Raw genomic sequence first — 23,694 nt, 5'->3', positions numbered from 1 at the left:
AAATCAACATTTTTCTGTAATCGCTCCAAGACTTCAGAACTTGTGAGTGTATTTTGTTTCGTTCGTGCAGCTATAAATCATAAACATCATGTACAATAATACAGAAGAGACGTTCGAGTTCAGAAATCCACATCTCAGTGTTTATAATATCTTTATAATCATATACAACCATTAGAAAGATACAGAGTACAAAAATATAAAGACGTTCCATGTGCAAAATATCACAAACACCAGCAGTCAGGCTAAAATATTAAAGCCGTCATCTTTATCCGCACGTGCTGCTACGTGAGCGAACACATTCGATCATCAGCAAAACGTCTTACAGGTTTTAAAATACAGTATTGCACTTTTAGTGAAGCTACAGTAATGAGCCGCTTGTGATACAGAGACGTGTATGACCAATATATTACAAAAACGTTGGTGCCTGACCCTCCGTACGCAGTCTGGCTCTCTGTGAGAATCCACAGCTGGTTGGTGGCCAGCGAATTCACACGTGTCGGAGAATTGGTGTCGCCTATAACGAGTTGAGTTGGGTTGGGTTGGGTTGGGTTGGGTTGGTGGGCAACTCACATCACAGAGCAACAACAATACATGTGGTAGCACCCAGCTTGCACACCAGCGATGAGATTCTGAGCTCTCGAGTTTGGATCTCGGCTCTGCTACCGGTCGGCTGGGCGCCCCCAAGCAGGCACGATTGACTTAAAGCCTGCAGCAGACAACACGGGCGTCCAGTCTGCTGGGTGGGAAAGACCGGACTAATAACGGGTGGGGTTATCAGTGCTGTGTAAGGACCTTGGTTGCCCAGGGCATCTGTACAGAAGTCGGGTGTGGCTCTCTGTGCGCAAATCCACCGAAGTATGGGTGAATTAGAAGGGATCGGTGGACTGTGTACACATCGGAGGGAGTGTGTGTCAGGCAAATATACACCCTCCTTCCCTCCTTGGACGCCATCGGAGGCCCAAGCAGCGGATTGGCTATGCTTAATTGGGAGATAAAGGGGGTAAAATGCATTTTAAAAACATTTTTTTTTAATGTTTTTTTTTGTTGTTTAAATTAAAAAATGACTAATTCGAAATGATCGAAATACCTTTACATGTTCTACGCTAAAACTGTAGCCACATAATAAATAGTTTGGTGTTTAGGATGTAGTTCTGCATGAGCATCGCTTATGTTGTGGATAAAATCAGGTCAGTGTTTCCCTCCACATTCATGCAGCAAACGGATCTACGTTTAGGATGTGATCCTGTTTTTAACTTACTGGTACAGCGCTTAACCGAGCTACTCGTTTACAACAGCGGTCCCCAACCTTTTTTGCATCATGGACCGGTGGGAGTGGAGGATTTAAAATAGAATAACTATAGAATGGAAAATCAGTTTGAATCCTGAGCTGTTTTTAACGGCAACTACACGCTGCTCCCACCTAGTGGTGATAAAAGACAATAACACCCGAACAGTTTTTGAAATGTAATTGCTCTTGTAACGATCTCTTATTATTTATTCTTTCTGTGCAATAAATGACCCACGGACTAGTACCGGTTCGTGGCCCGGTGGTTGGAGACCACTGCTCTATAACATGAGCAAAGCTTCTGCATACTTCACAATACAGAGACCAAAAAAACATACTTGTGTCAACATAAAAAATATCTGCATAAAACCTTTTACCATTCAGATCTTTAAAAAAAAAAGCATAGATGACCACTATTGAAGTGTGTTTACATTTCTGGGCCCCATCATGGTTAATAGGAGATAAAACGTTCTTCAATTTGCATGTCAGTCTCTCAGTACTAAAGTTTCTGAAATAAAACTAGAAGGAGAGCATGTTTAGTGTATCTTATGATGGTGAAGAGATGAGTTGTGATGCCGCCCGGATCTACTGGACGGCTCTTCTCCGTCTGAGCGGACTCTGGACCTGCATGTGCCTTTGATCCAGATACTGAACCTGCAACATCAAGAATCAAATGATCATAAAGAACAAGATGCCAAACCAGCAACAAGGAATTAGGAAACCAACTCAAGTGTGTGTCGTAGCAAGCAGGGACGGCAAATGTACAATATTTAGCCAAAAGTATGTGGACACCTGACCGTGAGCTTGTTAGACATCCAGTTCCAAACATGTTGGCCCTCTCTTTGCTCTGTTCTTTGGCGTGTGTGTGTGGGAATTTGTGCCCATGTTGACAAAATAGGGTCAGGGTAGTAATGTTGGATAAAAAGGATCTGGCTTGTAATAAGTCCTGTAATAAATCTACAAAGTTGAGGTCAGATCTCTGTACATGTCACTGGGGTTCATCTACACCAGGGCAGGGGTAGCTCAGTTAAGATCACGGACTAGTAGCGCCCAGGTGGCGCAGCGGGATATTCCGCTAGCACACCAGTGCCAAGATTCTGAACTCCTCGGTTCGAAACTCGGTGTTGCCACCGGCATAATTGGCAGTGCCTGCAGCAGACACGTCTCTGCTAGGGCGGGATGACCGGACTATGTGGGTGGGGTCTTCAAACGCTGTGTAAGGACCCTGATTGGCAGATAGAGAGGCGTCTGAGCAGAGTGCATGGGTGAAAAAGGGTTCCGCTAAGGGCTGCGCGCAGGTCTGAGGAGGCGTGAGCAGCAATACACCCACCTCGACTGCAATCAGGGATCCCCCAGCAGCGGAAGACTAATTGACTACGCTAAATTAGGAAGAAAATGGGAGAAAATGCATAAATAAAATATGACTAGTAATCGAAAGGTTGCTGGTTCAAGCTCCACTATCACCAAGATGCCACTGGACACATGAGCAAGGCTCTTAACCCTCCATCGCTCAAACTGTAAGCAGTCATAAAAGACTTCATTTATATAACAGTGGTAGCTCAGCGGTTAAGGTGCTGGACCAGTGATCAGAAGGTCGCCCGTTCAATCCTCACTTGAACACTTCAATGCTTGCGTGGTATTTAGTCATAAATGTAAGTCACTTTGGACAAAGGTGTCTGGTAAATGCGACAAATGTACACCAAAGCTATGAAACCACGTCCTTATGGACCTCAGGAGATGCTTGAACAGGGAGGTTCTCACCTTTTGTACATCTGAAGGCACTCTGGAGAGGAAATCCATCACTTCATTGTTATCAATAGCGTAAGGGTTCCGTAGTTTCTTTGTGAATTTATGTATACCTGAAACACAGAGGAGAACATTTATATTTGTGTATTAACCCCACCTGTCCAGCAGGGAGAGCCAGAGTGCAACTAATGAGTAGTAGAGACTCCGTTTTATTACTCAGGTTTTACTTTAAATACTTTAGAAAGACGAAAAACTTGGTCATGTTAAGTATTAAAAAATGATGTTATTATTTATACATAAAAACAAAAGGACAAATTAAAGGCCAGGGAGCCACTTTTAGCAAATCTGCACTGAGAGCTCAGAGGTTAAGCTACTGGACTAATGATTGGAAGGTTGTCGGTTTAAGCCCCACCAAACAACGTTATACTGTTGGGCCCTTGAGCAAGGCTCTTTTTTTCTATTTTATTCATGCATTTTCTCCCAATTTTGCATAGTCAGATCCTCGATTGCAGTCGAGGTGTGTATATTGCTGCTCACGCCTCCTCCAAGGAGTTTTCGTATTATTAGTTTATTTATTTAATTATTTATTTATTTATTGGCTAATAAATGGCAGGTCGGGATACAGAACAGAATAACAGATCACGTTTGTGCAGGCGAAAGACCACAATAGATTAAAGCGCCACCACCCACGTTAGCTAAACCTTTCTGAAGGTCCTGTAGTATTTCTTGACTTTCTCTGCTTCCTTTAGGTTTAATTTCTTTATAATATTTTGGACAGTGAGCAGTGCGAGCTGAAAACACTTGTACTGTTTTCTTTTAGCCATACTCTGCTATATAAAGTTCAATTCATTATTTCATATCCTCAGTCAGCTGCTTAGAGAAGCCCATGGTTGTTTAGTGTTGAACAATCTAAAATGAATCTAAAATGATTTCTGAAGTTGTATGTATGACAAAATCTCAGAGATGATGTTAGTTGTTAGTAATCCACTCAGATTAATAAAATGTTTGCTAATTGAACAATAAAAAGGTAGAGCAGGAAGCGCTCCTGTTCCTCCACGTCTTACCCCAGATGAGAACGACGTAGCGTAGTGGGATAAAGTACGTGACCACAGTGATGATGATGAAAACCAGGAACGCCAGGTTGGATAAAAACGGCACTGACCAGTTAAACATGCTGAAGAATAAAATCAAAACTGTAAATACAATTCCTCCTGATAATGTAAACACAAGAACATGCACAACGTTCATTCACGTCTGCGTTTTTTATATAATTCAGTAGAAACGATTCCTCACTTCTTTATTCTTTCAGCGAAGCACGCCGTCTCCTCCAGCAGGTTCTGCACCGTGATCACAATGTCCTGAACCATGTGGATCTTCTCTATCAGGCCCTTACGCTCAGATTCCTGATGAGAGATGTATTTTGTAAACAAACAGTCTGTAAACTTTTACAGAATTATTATTATTATTATATACAGTAAAACAGCCCACCCTCTCATCTTCATCCTCATCGTCACTATCCATGCAGTCCTGAAATTAAACGGTTGAACATTAAAATCTGAATCTTAAAATTCTTAACCGCTTATCCAATCAGGGTCGGGAAGGGGGGTGCTGGAGCCTATCCCAGCTTTTCAATGGGCACAAGGCACACAGTAACATCCTGGACGGGGCGCCAGTCCATCGCAGGGCAGACACACACACACACACATTCACCTATAGGGCAATTCAGTGTCTCCAATTAACCTGCCTGCATGTCTTTGGACTGTGGGAGGAAACCGGAGCTCCCGGAGGAAACCCACACAGACACGGGGAGAACATGCAAACTCCAAACAGAAAGGACCCGGTACCTGGTGAAGTGTAATATATTATAATAAACCACTAAACTATCACTTATGAGTGTATTTACAATTTCAACAGTGACCAGCTGAGATGGGATTGGGCAGCATGGTGGCTCGGTCGCCTCACAACAAAAAGGTCCTGGGTTTGAAGTGTGCAGTTTGCATCTTCTCCCAATGTTCCCTGTGTAGGTTTTTCATTCAGTTTCCTCCCAATGGGTAGCACTGTCGCCTCACAGCAAGAAGGTACTGGGTTCGATTCCCTGAATGTATTAATCGTTGGGATTGTTTGACTGGTGAGGACTCACCTGTTCCTGGTTTCCCCTCTCGGAGGCGACCTGAGCGTAGTTCCACACCAGCAGTATAACCAGGAATAAAGGCAGCATGTAAAACTCCCAGTACCACACAGTCAACAGAAAGAGCTGTAAAACAAAGAAAAAGATCCAATCCATTGAGCAAATGTATGATCGACTCTCTGTTGATTTAATCTCAGTTATAATGAGACATAATGAGGGGTTTCCTGTTTCAGCTACACCCAGCACAACCAGAATCTCCTTCTGAGTAAATAAGACTCGGTCGTAATGAGGAAACCCGAGCAGAAATGGCCTTGCTGTAAAGCGAAGGTCGGACGACGGCAAACAGAAAGCGATCGGCCGTCTGACTGCAGGTGATGAGTTCATGTTTCCAGCGCTGTCTGTGCGCCAGCGTATGAACAAACAGAATCGACGTGAAGCACCATGTACAAACATGAAGAGCAAACCTGCGTCCTCTCTGTGGTCCTGTAATCCACGTCAGCTTTGGTAAATAATAAAAACGTGATAATTGATTAGGTAATTACATAACAATTATATAACAGGAGAACAGCAGGATGAATGTTGGGTAATAAACACGTGTTGTGTTTTTAATGTGAGCATCCAGAGCTTGTGCGGAACAGGTTATTGCAGTACACAATATGAAACCCTAATTGCACCATGTCACCTCACAGCAAGAAGGTCCTGGGTTTGATTCCCAACAGAACAGTACAGGTCATTTCTGTGTGGAGTTTGTATGTTCTCCCAGTGTCTGTGACGGTTTCCTTCAGGTGCTCTCGTTTCATCCCACAGTCCAAAGACATGCAGCCAGGTTATTTAGAGATATTCAGTTGCCCTAATGTGTGTGTGTGTGTGTGTGTGTGTGTGTGTTTGCCCTGTGATGGACTGCCATCCTGTCCAGGGTGCTTCCCGAATTTCGCCCAGTGAATTGCACCCACTGCAACCCTGAATCAGATAAAGCGGTGGTAATACAGACAGTAAATGAATGTGTTATGACATGTCTGTTACAGTAAATGTAAAGTCCAGTCGGGCATAGTGTTTCTGTAGAATCTTTAAGGTGACAGAATGACTAAAATCAAGCCTGGCTGTGTTTCTTCATCTATAACAGCCTAATAGTTTCATTAAGGTAACTGATTGGTTGAAAAGGGGGGTTTCTTTCCACAAGGATGATCTAAGGTTTATTACATGCAGTAACAAAGGCAGCTCTGAAATATTATTTTGGCACCGCTGTTAAATTGGAGCGACCGTTTCAGTAGGTCAGTAATCTCATTGGTTCCACCTTTGAGCCTAAATAAGTATCAGTGGGCTAAAAATGCTGTACAAAGACTGTAAAAAGGGTTACAAAGGTTACAGTTCTCTCCTATTTTTAGTGTAAGACCCACTTAACCACAGACGTTCATTCATGATCATAATGCTTCTATCTTTACCAAGAGTGCCAATATTTCAATGACCAGCTGAGATGGGATTGGGCAGCATTGTGGGTAGCACTGTCGCCTCACCTCAAGAAGGGCCTGGGTTTGATTCCCTGGTGGAGCGGTCCGGGTCCTTTCTGTGTTAAGTTCGCATGTTCTCCCCGTGTGTGTGGGTTTCCTCCGGGAGCTCCGGTTTCCCCCCACAGTCCAAAGATATGCAGTCTGTGTGTGTGTGTTTACCCTATGGTAGATTGATAAACCTGTCAAGGGTGTTTCCTGTCTTTCGCCCAGTGAATCGGACCCACCGCGAGCTTTAATAGGATGAATGTATTAATTGTTGGGAATGTTTGACTGGTGAGGACTCACCTGTTCTCGGTTTCCCCTCTCGGAGGCGACATGAGCGTAGTTCCACACTCTTTACCAGGAGTGCCAATATTTCTGGGACACACAGTATCTGTCTATGGGTCTGTCTGAAAACCTACTGTCTAACTGATCAGCTGCCTCAGTAGAGAGGATTCTAATAAGACATGGAACTCATAAGGCAGATTATTTAGACGCTCTACATTTATACAAATTAAAACATTCGTCTGCCATGTTTGTCATTTTTGTGTGAAAAGTCGTGCCGCACTGAATGCTGGGATTGACTTCAGCGCTGAGGAAGCGTCGGAAGCTCCCTCGTTATTCAGTCAGATTATCACTCAGAATTAAGGCGCCTCAGTAGGAACATTTTAAGGAATGTATTAATTGAGACATGCCCTCTTCTCGGGAGTGTAGAATGACATGAACTGTGACTATGTAGACAGATCACTGGGTTTTCTGTAAGATCTGATATAAATGAGGTGTGATGGAGGGTTAAACAGCTGGGTGTTTATCACTGACCACGAACGCAGTGATGCTCCGTTGAACACTCTCCCACTGGAAGCAGCTCTTGATGTACTGCAGCATTTGAGATATCGCTCTGTAGATGTTCCTCACACGCAGAACGTTCCTCGCCAGAACCTAACAGACACAAGGAGCTGGTAAAACGCTGCACGTTAAACCCAAACCATCTGAACTGATGTTAACAGTCACACCTTTTTGGAAAACTTGGAGTTGTCTTCCAGAAACTTCCTTTCTCTTGGGGTGAAGGTCCTGATGCTCGCTTTAATCTTAATCATAAACAACATTCATATATTCATTCAGGACGGAATTATTTATACATACGAGACGAGACGTCTGATAATACTGAAGCAGTTCAGGCTTACAGGATTGAAAATGACCTCAATCTCTAACAGGACGCTTCCTTTAGAAAACCCGTCCAAATCCTCTTTCTTCAACGGACAGCAAATCAGCTGACAGTTATGAACCTGTAAAACATATTAATCCGCTATTATTAAAAAAGCATAAAAGCAAACAACCAAACAAAAAATCCAGAGCCTACTTGTAATGTGTACTCAATGACCACAATATATCTTTCAGAGCCCAGCACACACCACCTCACTTCCTCACCAGCTAAACTTACCGAGAGTAAAGGAATCGCCACTTTGCCCAGGAAATCCGGGGCCTTGTCTCCATCCTCATCAAACACGGTCACCTCCAGTACATCATGAACATCTTTTACTGGACTAAACACAAACACAGTAAATAAATATTAAGAATTAATACATGAATTAAAGTAATTAACCAATGTTCAGCTTCATGTATGAAAATAAAAGGTGCTGCTCACAATGTGAAGACTTTATTCCATTCAGGGTTGAGTGTTTTGTAGACTGTGTGGGTTTGTAGTCGGTCGTTTCCCAGTTCCAGTACACAGAACGGGTCGCTCTTTCCTACAAGATAGATAGATAGATAGATAGATAGATAGATAGATAGATAGATAGATAGATAGATAGATAGATAGATAGATAGATAGATAGATAGATAGATAGATAGATAGATAGATAGATAGATAGATAGATAGATAGATAGATAGATAGATAGATAGATAGATAGATAGATAGATAGATAGATAGATAGATAGATAGATAGAGATGGACAGATAGACAGATAGACAGATAGATGGACGGACGGACGGACGGACGGATGGACGGACGGACGGATAGATAGACAGACAGAGAGATAGATAGATTTATGTTGTGAAATTTAATGTTGTGAAAAATGTCATTATTAGTGTCATTTAAAGCCAATTTCTCTGTCTGAAGATTATTCGTACCATTTAAATCAGCAGCTAATAAATCGGACGCCTTGAGCACTTTGACCTGCAGGAAACCAATGTCCCTCAAGTTCTTCAGTGAGTTCTTGTAACTCTACAAGACAAAAAAGAACAAGAAGGAACAGTTTTATTTACAATTATTTTGTATAAAAATTACTTGTTTAATTAAGATTTAATGACAGAAGAATAAAGGATGAATAGAAACGAACGTATTTGTTTAGAAGGTTGTCTCTCTCGTGTCCCTCGTCCAGTGGTGGAGCACAAAGATCAGTGACGCAAACGCCGCTGCACATGGTCAGCGTGATGATGAAAACCACTTTACCCCGACACTGGTCCAAACCGCAGGTGAACAACTGAGGCGTGTTCACCTTCAACACGGACACGTCGACTTCACACCTGAACAAAACACACACACACAGTCATTATATGGTTTCTATTTCTTTCATTTTCCTCCGAATTTAGTCATTTCCAATTCCCTATCGCCAATCCAATTGCAAAAATAATATGCTTCAAACTTTGCCGAGGGTTTATTGTGTTTATTGTCGTGGCTGTCGATGGAATTTCAATCATTTCTGTAACAGTTTGGATCAGAAAGTGGCTCATAGAAGTCATGAAGAACATGGAATGTAAATACGAAGCCTCTGCCATTATATACGTGTTCCTCACAAGTGTATGTAAAAAACTCACATTCCATAACTTTCTTCTAATCTGCGCCCCTCTTTGGACCAGACGCATATTTCCAAAAAATTGCGGCCATCTGGGAACTTGTTGAGGTCAAACCTCTCTCTCCACTGAGGGTTCGACTTCTTACACTGACTCTGGGAAGAGAAGAATTCAGATAAGATGAATTGTTAGGAAATCGTCTTAGGAAACTATCATACAACTTTTATTATCATTTATATTCTCTAAATCCAGTTGGAAGAAACTTATAAAAAGCTGAATTACCACGAAACAATCTGGACCCCCTTAAATATGTATTACTAGTGTGATCTTTATTAAAACTACCTTATTGTTTATAAACTCCATCCTTAGCTCTTAGAATGAGTGCAAGTTACAAATGCAGATTTTAACCACACTTGATACAAAATGTTACAGGTGGAGTGGTCTGGGTCCTTTCTGTGTGGAGTTTGCATGTTCTCCCTGTGTCTGTGTGGGTTTGGTCCTTACCACAGTCCAAAGACGTGCAGTCAGGTTAATTAAGAAACAACTGCCCTGTGAGGGACTGGCGACCTGTCTGGGATGTTTTCTACCTTTCGCCCAATAAAATGGACTCACCATGACCCTGAATATGATAAAGTGGTAGTAAAACAGACAATGAATGAATGAATGAATGAATGAATGAATGAATTAGCTAAAGTTATAGGAACATTAAAAGTGAAGGTGACGACTAAACAAGCATGAACAGAAACCCTGACGACCCAGAGGTTGCATCAGTGAGGAGTAAATGAGGAGTTAAGATACTGGTCTACTAATCAAAAGGTCGCTGGTTCAAACCCCACCACTGCCAGGTTGCCACTGTTGGACCCTTAACCCTCAGTTGCTTATACTGTCGCTTTGGATAAGAGCGTCTGCTAAATACTTTAAATTATTTAAAATAAAAGAGAGTAAATTTGTCTCTTGAGGGGTCGTCGGTACCTTGCTCCTGTATTTCTGCTCTCCTAACCGAAAGCGTACGAACACGTCTCCGGGTCCATCATCGGGCAGATCCCGTCCCTCCACCAGCGTAACGCTCAGCACTCCGTTCCACAGCTGGCTCTTCCTCAGAGACTCGGACAGACGCTTGACCTGCGGGGACGATCCTGCCTGCAACGCAACCATAACACCCACCGTGAGTAAAACTTTCACTGACCAGTGAAGTTCCAAAATTAATTTAGGTTCTGCGTTCTTACCTTAACACTTCGTTTCCTTTTCTGAGCCCACTTCTATACCATCAGGATCAAACAGAACAACAATAACTTTATTAGACGGTTGTTGTAAAGTTAAAGCAGAACATCATGCTAAACAGTTAAGGCTGCATAATCATCTCCTAATGCTATTTAAGCTAAAGACTGTTCCCAACGTCAAACTATACTAACACTCAACAAGCATGGGCGCCTTTACTGAGGTCCTAAATTGAAGCTTCTTGATGCCCATCAAGCAAGGGAGGTACAAAACAAGCAAAATCACCAACTGCTGAGTGTACTGGTAAATAAGTTCTGATTGGGGTTGAGTGGAAGCCAAAAGCACAAAAATAATTTAACACTAATTGTAACAAATTATCGTTTTGTTTACTGGAAGGGGTGCAATTACTTTTTACACCATCATATTACACTATAAATCTTATGCTCCATTTCTAAGCATGTAGAACAAGAGACGTGTTGAACAGAATCCTTACATTTTTTTTGTTTTCTCCGTCTCTGACTGACAGACTGATCTCGATGACGATCACACCCATGTCCTTCTCCAGACTGTTGGGGTCAGTGAGGGGTAGCACCATTTCTATCGTCCTTCAGAGACACAACATCAGCCAAACATAAAAACCAGGCTTTGGGTGAATAATTCAATGTTTTTTATAATTATTTAGGTTTTTATTTGCTTTTATTTACTTCTCAAGTTGCAGTTCACTCAGGACGACAGTGCTGGAGCCCATGAAGTCATCTGTGGTTAAATCCCGATCGTAGACCTGAGAAATAACACAGAATATTTGTTAAGGACCATGCAAAGCAAATCTTGGTTTAGATCCTGTATTGTATTTAGCAGCTGCTAACAGATACTGTGGGTTACATTTACATTTTCGGCAGTTAATGGACGCTTGTATCCAAAGCAACTTACAGTACTGTGACAGTATATTGTTCAAGCATATGAGAGTTAAGGGCCCAACAGTGATTACCTGGCAGTGGTGGGGCTAGAACCATCGACCTTTTGATTACTAATCCAGTACCTTAACCGCTATGCTACACCTACCCTTTAGTGCACATCCTCATGTTTTGTTTTAGCATTTAGCAGAAGCTTTTATTTAAAGTCACTTACAATTATGACTGAATACAATTCAAGCAATTGAGGGTTAAGGGTCTTGCTCACGGGCAACTGTGGCAACTTGGCAGCGATGGAACATGAACCATCAGCCTTCTGATTGCTAGTTCAGTACCTTAAGCGCTGAGCAACTGCTGCCTTAAAAACATCATTTGGTTTCCTCAAAACATAAATATGTTCAGATGCAGGAAACCTGGTGAAAGCTGCTAGCAAACCACAGCGGAGTGTTTGAACTCGCAAATTCGACCTGGCCAACATCCACACAAACACAATTGACCCTGTTTGACCCAGGAAGGGTCCAATGAGCTGTTATATGCATTTTCCCGGAAGTGGTCCAGTTTCCTGCACGAGTGGGGTCACATGGAGCGTAGCGATACGGCTCTCTGTGGGAACCCAACACTGGTAGGTAATAAGAAGTGGCAGCAGATTGGACATTGGGGTGTGTGGTGATCAGGCTCTGCTTGATCAGATCGAAAGTTGTGAATCAGTGGTACCCAGATTCAAAACAGGAATCGGAAATGACTAAATTAGGGGATAAGGGGGGTCCTTAATAAATAACTGTTGTTCAAACACTTTGAAAATATTTGTAATAATTATAATTTCAGGTCTGGGACAAAATCAGGACAAAATACACTCTAGTTCACTCAGCTAAGCACTTTTAATCCCATTGTGTTTGTCATAAATAAGGGATCTGAATTCCCAGATATTTAAAAGTGTATTTTTAGTTCCATAAACATACAGAAATGATTAGTACATACACCGGTACCTTGATGTGAAGTTTCTGTTGCAGGTCTCGGATGGGGAAGGAGAAAAACTCGTTCCAGGTGGGGTTGAGATTTTTGTACATGACTTTACTTTTGTACAGCGTTTTCCCCTCCAGCTTAAACTTTACATATGGATCACTTGTACCTAAAATAATAATAATAATATTGTTTTATTAATAAAGCACCTTTCATACAGCAGCAGTTCAGAGTGATTTACAGGAGATGAAAATGGCACAAATACAACAATTAAAAAAAAAGAATAAAGAGGCAAGAAGCAACTAAAAAGAAAGGCTTGATTAAAAATGAATAATAATTTCAGCATGTGACTGTTATTAATGCTGAAAACAATTTAAACTTAGACTCAATGCATTAACAATCACTAGTGACTGGCAGTTCTGTGGTTTTAACTTCCACTGGCTGTACATTTGTATTAGTAACAACATAAGAGGCACCATCTGCCCCTTATGCTTTGGGCCCTGGTTGGATTACACCCCACCACACTCCACTGCAAACCTTAATTAAGACATGAAGCTCTAAATCTGTTTTACTCAGCTGATTAAAGAGGAAAAAATAGATCCAACCAAGGCCCTAGCCATGAATTGAACAATGAAAGAAAAGGACCAAATATACAGCGGATGGGGGTTCGAAAGGAGAATGGATGGATGGATGGATGGATGGATGGTTGGTTGGATGGATGGATGGATGGATGGATGATTGGTTGGATGGATGGATGGATGGATGGATGGATGATTGGTTGGATGGATGGATGGATGGTTGGATGGAAAAGGGGGAAGGGTCCTGCCATTCTAAAACATTATGGTCATATCAACAACTGATGGAAACACTGACGTGTCCCTCCAATATATATTGTGATTACACCTTGGTTTCCTATAAGTAGAAAGGGTCCAACACTAAAAAGAAACTGTAGTGTGATAACTCTTAAAGCAGGTTTTAAGCAATCAGTTTTTTCTCTTAGTACTGAGAAGCTTCTTAACCACTGATTCACAAACTTTTAGACCAAGTGCCACCTTTCATCAAACTAAAACTCTGACGTATCACCTAAAAGGTCATCTTACAGGAACACACTCCCACACTTACAGGTTGTAATGAGTCTGTTTATCATCATGCACTTGATTCTTCATCCCATCATTTGTACAGCAGATCTGGAATAAACTGTAGCTGTCTGACACTCGCTCTGTGTTCAGATTCAGAGCCGGTGTTGCACTGGGTGGCTGATGTTTAATCCTCATTCATAAAGTGTGTCTGATCTAGTCTTCAGGTCCCCTTTAATCCCACACAGACAGTTAAAGCAAGCATGATTTCTGAGAAACATCTCTCATATTGTGACAGGAGGATGTGGTCAGCCCCTCACAGTGCATTTTAACTCCAGAGATCGTTTCCTGAGCAGTCACAGTTAACTGAAGGTTTATGAGGTAAGACGACGTGATGCAAACGTGTGTTATTGGTAATTTCCCAACTCCCAAAATAACTCATGATCATACCAAGTTCATTAAAAAAATTATGTGTAAAAATATTAAAATACTTAAATACTTAAAAACTTTTAATTCAAATCAGCTAGAACTGGGTTTTGGGCGTCATACAATGTAATTGACCATGTACACATCCAGTAACATGCTATTGTAGCAGTATTATTGGAATTTTGGAACATGACTACTGGCCCTAACTGTGGCCTAAGCATATTTACATTTTCTAAGTAGTAGTAATTGATTATGTATTAATACTTCTAGTGTATATTAACATTTTTCTCTCACATTGTGAGGGCGGCACGGTGGCTAAGTGGGTAGCACTTTCGCCTCACAGCAAGAAGGTCCTGGGTTCGATCCCCAGGTTTGGCGGGCTAGGTTTTTGCATGTTCTCCCTGTGTCCACGTGGGTTTCCCCCGGGTGCTCCGGTTTCCTCCCACAGTCCAAAGACATGCAAGTGAGGTGAACTGGAGACACAAAATTGTCCATGACTGTGTTCGATATAACCTTGTGAAATAATGAACCTTGTGTAAGCAGTAACTACCGTTCCTGTCATGAGTGTAACCAAAAGTGTAAAACATGGCGTTAAAATCCTAATAAACAAACAAACAAACTCACATTGTGAACAACAAATCAGTGGCTGTTCTGTCTGCATGGTTTGTTCTGTCCTGCATTGTCCCTGTATTGACCTGCACACATCTGCACATGTTTATGTAGCATTGGTTGGTTCTGTGTTGTCTCTTGTAGGTCTGTGTTGTTGTTTATAGCTCCTGTAGGTCCTGGAGGAGCGTCGTTTCGTTTCACTATGTACTGTACACGCCATATTTACTTAAAATCAAAATAAAACCCACATGACTTGGTTTGAATAGTGTTATTGTGTGTATGTGTTATTTGAATATGCAGACTGTGTTTGTCTGTAATAATGGATCTGATAAAAATCTGATTAAACTTTATCAGGTTCACATTGTTTTGTCCCGTCACTGATTAACCAGAGATCTGTGCATTGTGTTGAGCCGGATTGTTGGGCGTGTGTGTGTGTGTGTTTGTTGTGTTCCTGCTCAGTGGGTGTGGCCATTCAGACAGGTTTTGATTCGCAGTGTGGAATGCGGACTATGAAACGTGGCATGTGTTTGCACTTTCTCTAAGAGCAGAGCTGCTGAACCATAAGACTGCCAATCCCACAGAGCTCTGGGTTAAATATACACAAATATGCTAACTGTATTCGACTGCTGAATTCAAAGTACTTCCTTTTTAACAAGCACTTAGTATGCAAAATCATTTTATGTAAACTCCAGTGCAAATAAAACCAGATCAAGCCAAGCCCCTGCTGGTGTTTGGTTCTCCCGGACAAGACTTGCAGATTGCATATCACACAGGCACCCTATCTAGGATATATTACCACCCAGTGACCCACCACAACCCTGACCAGAACAAAACAGTTAAGAATGAAAAGAAATAAATGAATCTGTAACACAGCAGTCTTACCACAGCGATCTCTGACGACCAGACCTCGACCCTCTTTCAGGTTGATGGAGAGCAGGTAGGTTTTTTGGGGCTCCCTGTGATTCTCACACACAGTCCCATTCTCTCCGGCCGTATCCACCATCTACAAGCAAAGCATGACAACACGACGACTGAGAGAACTTGTTCAGACGTCCCACTTCTATAACTTTTATAACTCTGGGTTAGTAAAGAGGATGTTGGCATTGCTCAAGATCTTAGCTGATGATCACATCTGAGGATCAGAGATCATAGTGCCTGACCACAATGACCAGGTATGGTTAAGAACTGCTAGTGATGGTTGTGAACCTACATTTAATCAGATCCATCATTATGTATTATGTTTACATTTTCAGCATTTAGCAGACGCCTTTATCCAAAGCAACTTTCAGTACAGTGACAGTATGCAGTCTGAGCAATTTAGGGTTAAGGGCCTTGCTCAAGGGCCCAACAGCAGCAACCTGGCAGTGGTGGGGCTTGAACCAGCAACTCTCTGATTACCAGTCCAGTACCTTAACCACTAGGCTATGGCTTGCCCATTTTCTGATAGTTAACCTACTGCTATTTGCACAGACCCCAATCTGATCAAGGAGATTCGAATCACAAGACGATTCCTCAGACACGTGTCTAATCTGTGGCCACAATCAGTGGCCACTGTTTAGGGCACCTAGGTGGCACAGCAGAGTTCATGCTCTCAAATTTTGAGTCTGTAAGATGCACCTGGCCTGGCTTTCATCAACAGACACAATTAGCTAGTCCTCTTTAGCCTGAGTGGGGGTGGTGCAGGCAGCAAAAGGAATTGCCAAGGAATAGCCAACTGGAAATGGGGACAAAATGGCAAAAAATAGGGAGGGGGGCTCAGTCATATGGAGCTTAGCGTGACTCTCTGTATGAGATGCGGCTCTGTGTGTAACCCAACTCTGATAGGTGATTATAAGTGGGCACAGATTGGACATGTGTCTAAGGGATCGTATTATGATCTGAGATTGGGGTCTGTGCAAACGGCAACGGGTTAACTATCAGAAAATGGAAATGACTAGATTAGAATACCCCGTTAACCTGGTTAGTTACTTTCCCGTCTGTTAATATCTTATTTCTTACATGCAGCAACAGCAGCAGTGTTGGAGAGTCTGTTTAACTGGTTTTATTTCTACCTACTCCAAAAAAAAGGAAAATTATATGTGGGAAAATCTAATAAACACAAAACCTGATGTACCTGGTTTACCTTTATAGGGTTATAATGTTTAAATCATCTGTATTAGATTCATGATTCTTCTGCACTAGCAACTTTACACACATTTCAGATCGGATGTGGATCAGACTGGATGTAAAAGTGAAGCTGATTTGTTTAGTATTTAACAAAACGTTCACTTACACAAACGTGTGAATGCAAACAGTGCTAACAGACAGTAATTAACGCATGACTGAAATATGCAACTGGACGTGTTGTTTCTAGACTTCAGGGACAGATTCATGGACAAGGCCATGAGGTTCAGTGTTGGCCAAAGAACTGAGTGTTCTGCTTCAGAGGGAGGCAGCAAGAAATAAAAGTAATGAATCTTTACTCATAACTTATTTTAATATCTGTGACCAAACGCCCTGTTACAGCCACAGTCCAACAAAAGCAGGAGTTTTGTGCTCAGTGGTTAAAGCGCTGCACTGCTCAACACAACGTACATATATTACGTAACAATATTATTATTATTATTACTATGAACATTCATATATATGAAGAGACGGTCTGATCATACTGTATGTTAATGATTCCTCAGAAAAATTAACAACGTTTTACCATGGTAGGAAACACAGATATATTTCAACATGTAATATTATTTATTTCTATTAATCTAAATCTGTTTCAATATTTAAAAGTTAGAGCTATCACATCTCTGATATTTTTGTAAATATTGTTCCTGACAGTTTTGTATGAATGATCACTTCCGTAGCATTTTTTTAGGAAATCATTAACAGTCACATCTTCAAATCATGTCTCGTTTGCACTTATCACTTTCTTTGCAACCTTTTAGAACAAATCATGAACTCAGTCCCATGTTTGTACAAATGATCAGTTGTGTACAATTTAATAAAAGCTGCGATGTACAGGGAAGTTTTTGTGACACATACTGAAGCCTCTGTCCACATTCCTCCCAATCATTGTGAAAATAAAAAGTTTCCTTTCACTTTTCTTGTGTTTTTTTTCATTATTATTTTTCGCTCCGCTTCGTAGCTGCGCTCACTTGCTTGTCTCAGAGTTATGTGCACGATATAAAACTCCGCACCCAGACCAGATCAGAGCTCATATAAACATACAACATTTTTGTTTTTGAACTTTTATATTCACTATTGTCATTTTCAAATGCAAGCGTTATTGATTCAAAAAGATCAGCAACACAAATACAATTTTTAGACAGAACTCTATAGTCACTAGTGCTATTTTAGAACATGCCCTGCGGGCACCGTGTTGGTGACCCCTGCTCTATACAAACCTCACGCTGTTGCTTATATATCAAAATATGTTGTATATTATTTTTCCTCACTTTGCATTATTCAGTACTGTGTACTGGCCAACAGCACACTTGTCTTCTGGTCTCGTCCCTTCAGTTTAATAGGTTAGAAAATGTGCCCTGTATTTATTGTACTGTTTTTTGTATTTGCAACACAACGTACATGACACAACATACACCGATCAGCCATAACATTAAAACCACCTCCTTGTTCCTACACACACTGACTGTAGTCCATCGGTTTCTCTGAATGCTGCGTTAGCTTTGTTTCATGCTGTTCTTCAATGGTCAGGACCCCCACAGGACCACCACAGAGCAGGTATTATTTGGGTGGTGGATCATTCTCAGCACTGCAGTGACACTGACATGGTGGTGGTGTGTTAGTGTGTGTTGTGCTGGTATGAGTGGATCAGACACAGCAGCTCTGCTGGAGTTTTTAAACACCTCACTGTCACTGCTGGACTGAGAATAGTCCACCAACCAAAAATATCCATCCAACAGCGCCCCATGGGCAGCGTCCTGTGACCACTGATGAAGGTCTAGAAGATGACCGACTCAAACAGCAGCAATAGATGAGCGATCGTCTCTGACTTTACATCTACAAGGTGGACCAACTAGGTAGGAGTGTCTAATAGAGTGGACAGTGAGTGGACATGGTATTTAAAAACTCCAGCAGCGCTGCTGTGTCTGATCCACTCATACCAGCACAACACACACTGACACACCACCACCATGTCAGTGTCACTGCAGTGCTGAGAATGATCCACCACCTATATAATACCTGCTCTGTGGGGGTCCTGTGGGGGTCCTGACCAGTGAAGTATAATAATTCTAAGATAATAAACACAGAAGCTTTAATAAATAAAGTGAATATTTACTTACTGTATTTTGCTCCGTCTCATGAAACGTGAGAGAATCACTGTCATGGCTCTCAACTCGCATCTGATACAACAAAGACAGAATAAATTAATTAAATGTTTGTAGCTGCTGTTTTGCAAGCTGATGAACTGGATTATATAAATAATAAAATAGATTTATTTAGGCTTTAGTCTCAATATCCTTAACCAAATTCATCTTTTATCTTTAATACTTAATAGATAATTAATAATAAACTTAACAGTTGTTCTCCAAATTGCAAAAAAACTAACAGGTGTAATAAATCAATTACATAAAGAAAGTTATATGCTCCCAACTTTGCAGCAACAGTATAGGGAAGGCCCTTAACAGTCCCAGCAAAGACATGAAGAAAAGCTCGGTTTAAAGACCTGCACAGACCCTTAACCTCAGGTGAGATTTTCTTGATCAACATCAGCGCCCAGCCATACAAACACTGTCATTTTTAACTGTATGGGCACAAATTCCCACAGACATGCTTCAAAGTGTTGTGAAAAGCCTTCTCAGAAGAGTGGCTGTTCCTCTAGCTGAAAATATCACGCAGGTCACTCTATTTTAATAGCATTTGTTTTTGGGATGGGATGTCCAACAAGCTCATGGTCAGGCGTCCAAATACTTTTGGCCATGCAGTGTTTGTTAGACCATTATTAAAAATACCTTCACTCCAGGAATTTCTAAGCCATGGTGCCAAACATAATCAGCTGTTTTTTTCATTATGTGTTCATATAAAAACATAATAACGATTCACTAACAGTTGTTTTGTTTTTCACCTGGTTTTACTGTAAATGCTTTTGTTTAACAAAAAAAAAGTCTGGACGTGTTTGTTGCTTTAAATATTTAAGCTTTAAGGATCAAAGTTTGAAGAAAACATTAGGAAAGTGTTGTGCAACCCAGAGTTCTTTCTTTTATCATTAATCCTGCATGAAGTTACACAGACAATTAATTATTCAACCATTTTAAGAGCTGTTAAGTGGATTAATCGGCCGTTTAGTAATTATGTTTTCTACTTTCTGCAGAGGTGAAAAGTAATTAGTATTTTATTACTACTATTACTTTATATACAGTCTTGCTCCCTGGACTGACATCAAATAATACAAACAACTACTCACACATTCAGTGACCTTATTATAACTTACAGTTTTGCACATTAATCGTTAACATATCAGCCTCTACACCAGGGGTCACCAACCTTTTCAAGACCGAGAGCTACTTCAAGGGTACTGAAGTGGGTTACTGGCTTGATACAAACTTCTTGAATAACATAAAGTTGCACGGTTCATCGTTAATTATATTATTATTATTATTATTACTATGAACATTCATATATATGAAGAGACGGTCTGATCATACTGTATGTTAATGATTCCTCAGAAAAATTAACAACGTTTTACCATGGTAGGAAACACAGATATATTTCAACATGTAATATTATTTATTTCTATTAATCTAAATCTGTTTCAATATTTAAAAGTTAGAGCTATCACATCTCTGATATTTTTGTAAATATTGTTCCTGACAGTTTTGTATGAATGATCACTTCCGTAGCATTTTTTTAGGAAATCATTAACAGTCACATCTTCAAATCATGTCTCGTTTGCACTTATCACTTTCTTTGCAACCTTTTAGAACAAATCATGAACTCAGTCCCATGTTTGTACAAATGATCAGTTGTGTACAATTTAATAAAAGCTGCGATGTACAGGGAAGTTTTTGTGACACATACTGAAGCCTCTGTCCACATTCCTCCCAATCATTGTGAAAATAAAAAGTTTCCTTTCACTTTTCTTGTGTTTTTTTTCATTATTATTTTTCGCTCCGCTTCGTAGCTGCGCTCACTTGCTTGTCTCAGAGTTATGTGCACGATATAAAACTCCGCACCCAGACCAGATCAGAGCTCATATAAACATACAACATTTTTGTTTTTGAACTTTTATATTCACTATTGTCATTTTCAAATGCAAGCGTTATTGATTCAAAAAGATCAGCAACACAAATACAATTTTTAGACAGAACTCTATAGTCACTAGTGCTATTTTAGAACATGCCCTGCGGGCACCGTGTTGGTGACCCCTGCTCTATACAAACCTCACGCTGTTGCTTATATATCAAAATATGTTGTATATTATTTTTCCTCACTTTGCATTATTCAGTACTGTGTACTGGCCAACAGCACACTTGTCTTCTGGTCTCGTCCCTTCAGTTTAATAGGTTAGAAAATGTGCCCTGTATTTATTGTACTGTTTTTTGTATTTGCACTTTGTATTTTGTGTTTGCACTTGAGCTCTGTGTTGCTCCCTGGTCCTGGAGGAACGTTATTTCATTTTAATATGTACTTGTATACAGCTAAAATGACAATAAAATCTCTTGAATCTGAATTTTATTACAGTATCTATGTATATATGTAAGTATTTATGCTTGAGTACTTAAATTAAACACAACTATCCATTTACATTACAAAAATAGTACTTATTATTCATTTATTAATAAGGCTGAATTAGCTATTTTTAGAATTTTATTATTATTTTTACAAGCAGGCGCTCTGGTGGTGCAATAATAAAGTCTGCTAGCCCACTACCACTGAGATACAGGGATCCTGGGTTTGAATCTCAGCTGTGCTATCATCCAGTCGGCCGTCTGCACGGACATGATTAGCTAATTTGCTCTGGTGGTGGATAAAACAGCCTAGCTATTAGAAGGTGCACTGGTCAGTGCGTGCTCAGTGCAAGTCCAGAGTCCGGATAAATAGGAGGATTCCAGGTCTGGTTTTGGCAACCCCCAATATAAGAGCAGGATAAAAAATAGACTAATTAATCGATTTTGTTGATTAGTTGTCGCAGCCCTACTTGCTGACGTCTTTTTGTAAAATAAATCTATAATGACACTATTGCTGATTATGATTTACCTTTAGTTGTTGGTTTAAAATGGCTTAAAATAATAAAAACTGACATTTATATCCCATACTGCACCTCTGTTGAGTTCTCTGGAGTTTCTCTGGATGGCGACTCTGTTGTAATCCTAGAACTGGGCTGGTTTGTCTCCATCATCTCCTCCAGCGCCTCAGTGAAATCCTCCTCCTCCTCCTCCTCCTCCTGATAAAGGCCGGTGTCTGCACAGTCCTCAGGCGCCCATTGAGACGAGCCAGTGGGTACAGCAGCCGAGTCCGAGCGCTGGGCCCCGCTCCCTCTGTCTAACCCAGGCCGGTGGACAAGAGGAGAGGTGGTTTGGGGGACGGACGAGGGGCGGTCTGGACGGGAAGGGGAAGGAGAAGCCGTGGAGGAGCCCGAGGAGCTCGGCCTCTGGTCCAGCGCTCGCTCTGGTCTGACTTGTGGTTTGCTGGAGCGTTTTTGACTGCCACCGCGGACATAGTGCATCAGGGGCTTGGCTCTATGGCGTATGTTCCCCCAGACTGTTTTTTTGGGTTCCATCCTGTGGGTTTTTGAGTGCAGGAGCGGGAAGAGGCCAAGGACTCATACGCAGATGCAGGATGGTCTCCAAGGCCTGTGTGGAAAAAACACAGTTACGTTTAAGTATTATCTAGATGCAATAGATCCAATTTATGACCAAAACTATGTGGACACCCCTCATAATTACTGAGTTTAGGTGTTTCTGCCACACCCATTGCTAACGTCTTGAGATTAATAACATGCTTTCAACTTTGTGCAGTGTTTGTGGTGGTTGATCTGACTGTGTGTGGATTTTATTAAACCTTTTAGTGTACTGCTTTGTGTTGGAAAGTCTGAATCATCCTAATTCAGTAGTGTTTCTTTAACCAGTCCCAGAAATCCTCTCCAAAAGTCAGGGTCAAAACTCATAAACCTCAGGGCTTATACAGAACAATGAAATGTGTCTATGGTTACATAACTCGCTCTGTTTACTCCTACTGATCTAGTATTACATACAAGCTAACTCAGCAACATACGTGGTATACCAGGTAAAATCTCACGATCTGAAATGTTAAATAAGTAATAGCTTGCTAAATGATAATGCAGATATTCAACTGTTTAAGAATCTCATTAAAATTAGATTTGCATTTCACAGACTTTCACATTTCTTATTTATTAAGAGCATGTTTATGGGTTTTTTTGTTTTGTTATTATGACCCTCTACCAATGATTAAGAGTTTAGTTACCGGATTGTTCATGTCACACAAGTACTGTATGACAGTGGCACCATAGTAAGCATTGTCCATAGTGCATCAGGGGCTTGGCTCTATGGCGTATGTTCCCCCAAACTGTTTTTTAGGTTCCATCCTGTAGGTTCTTGAGTGCAGGTGCAGGAAGAGGTCAAGGACTCAAATGCAGACGCAGGATGGTCGCCAAGGCCTTCATTTGTGTTCATGTCACACAAATACTGTATGACAGTGGCACCCTAGTACGTAGAGCTGTGGGGTACCAACTAGAAAATCATGGGTTTGAATCCCAGCTCTGAACAAGACCCCTAACCCTCTTGACTTTCAATGAAGCTGGGATAAGCTAAAAGATTTCATTGTACTGTACATGCGTTCATGACAAATGAAGACACTGCCCTACATTGTCCTTATTATTGTATTGTTTTAAAACAACCATATCTATTTTAATAACCTGAAATCTCATATAATGAATAAACATTTAAAACAAAGTTCAAGTCAGTGAGTGAGTGATCGAGTGAGTAAGTGATCAAGTGAGTGATCAAGTGAGTGAGTGATTGAGTGAGTGATCAAATGAGTGAGTGATTGAGTGAGTGATCAAGTGAGTGAGTGATTGAGTGAGTGTGTGAGAGA

The 23,694-nt window shown here is 41.0% G+C and overlaps 1 protein-coding gene across 1 annotated transcript; it reads right to left on the bottom strand.

The window, feature by feature from the left end:
• Positions 1-1,734: 1,734 nt before the first annotated feature.
• Positions 1,735-22,402, bottom strand: mctp2b (multiple C2 domains, transmembrane 2b). The gene is made up of 22 exons (XM_063012343.1): positions 21,902-22,402; positions 18,924-18,983; positions 15,523-15,643; positions 12,556-12,698; positions 11,363-11,439; positions 11,152-11,263; positions 10,667-10,699; positions 10,413-10,580; positions 9,465-9,595; positions 8,987-9,173; positions 8,778-8,871; positions 8,292-8,394; positions 8,088-8,190; positions 7,831-7,932; positions 7,660-7,734; positions 7,466-7,585; positions 5,172-5,285; positions 4,520-4,558; positions 4,325-4,434; positions 4,096-4,205; positions 3,047-3,144; positions 1,735-1,939 (listed from the first exon to the last, which is right to left on the bottom strand). Exons 1-22 carry the CDS (start codon positions 22,358-22,360, stop codon positions 1,871-1,873), a joined length of 2,628 nt encoding a protein of 875 aa, XP_062868413.1. The 5' UTR covers positions 22,361-22,402; the 3' UTR covers positions 1,735-1,870.
• Positions 22,403-23,694: the final 1,292 nt, after the last annotated feature.

This window comes from Trichomycterus rosablanca, chromosome 17 (assembly GCF_030014385.1).
Source record: "Trichomycterus rosablanca isolate fTriRos1 chromosome 17, fTriRos1.hap1, whole genome shotgun sequence".
NCBI classification, from domain to species: Eukaryota; Metazoa; Chordata; class Actinopteri; order Siluriformes; family Trichomycteridae; genus Trichomycterus; species Trichomycterus rosablanca.
Note: the sequence above shows the minus strand (reverse complement) of the source record. Positions and strands in the feature narration are given on the sequence as shown.

Bases quoted from the DNA above. Each gene is read 5' to 3' on its own strand.
- mctp2b (XM_063012343.1), bottom strand. From the start codon at position 22,360: ATGGAACCCAAAAAAACAGTCTGGGGGAACATACGCCATAGAGCCAAG. The intron at 15,644-18,923 runs GTAAGTAAATAT...CTTTGCTTGTAG, and splicing joins ATGAGACGGAGCAAAATACA to ATGGTGGATACGGCCGGAGA. The intron at 7,586-7,659 runs GTGTGACTGTTA...TGTGTCTGTTAG, and splicing joins ACTCCAAGTTTTCCAAAAAG to GTTCTGGCGAGGAACGTTCT.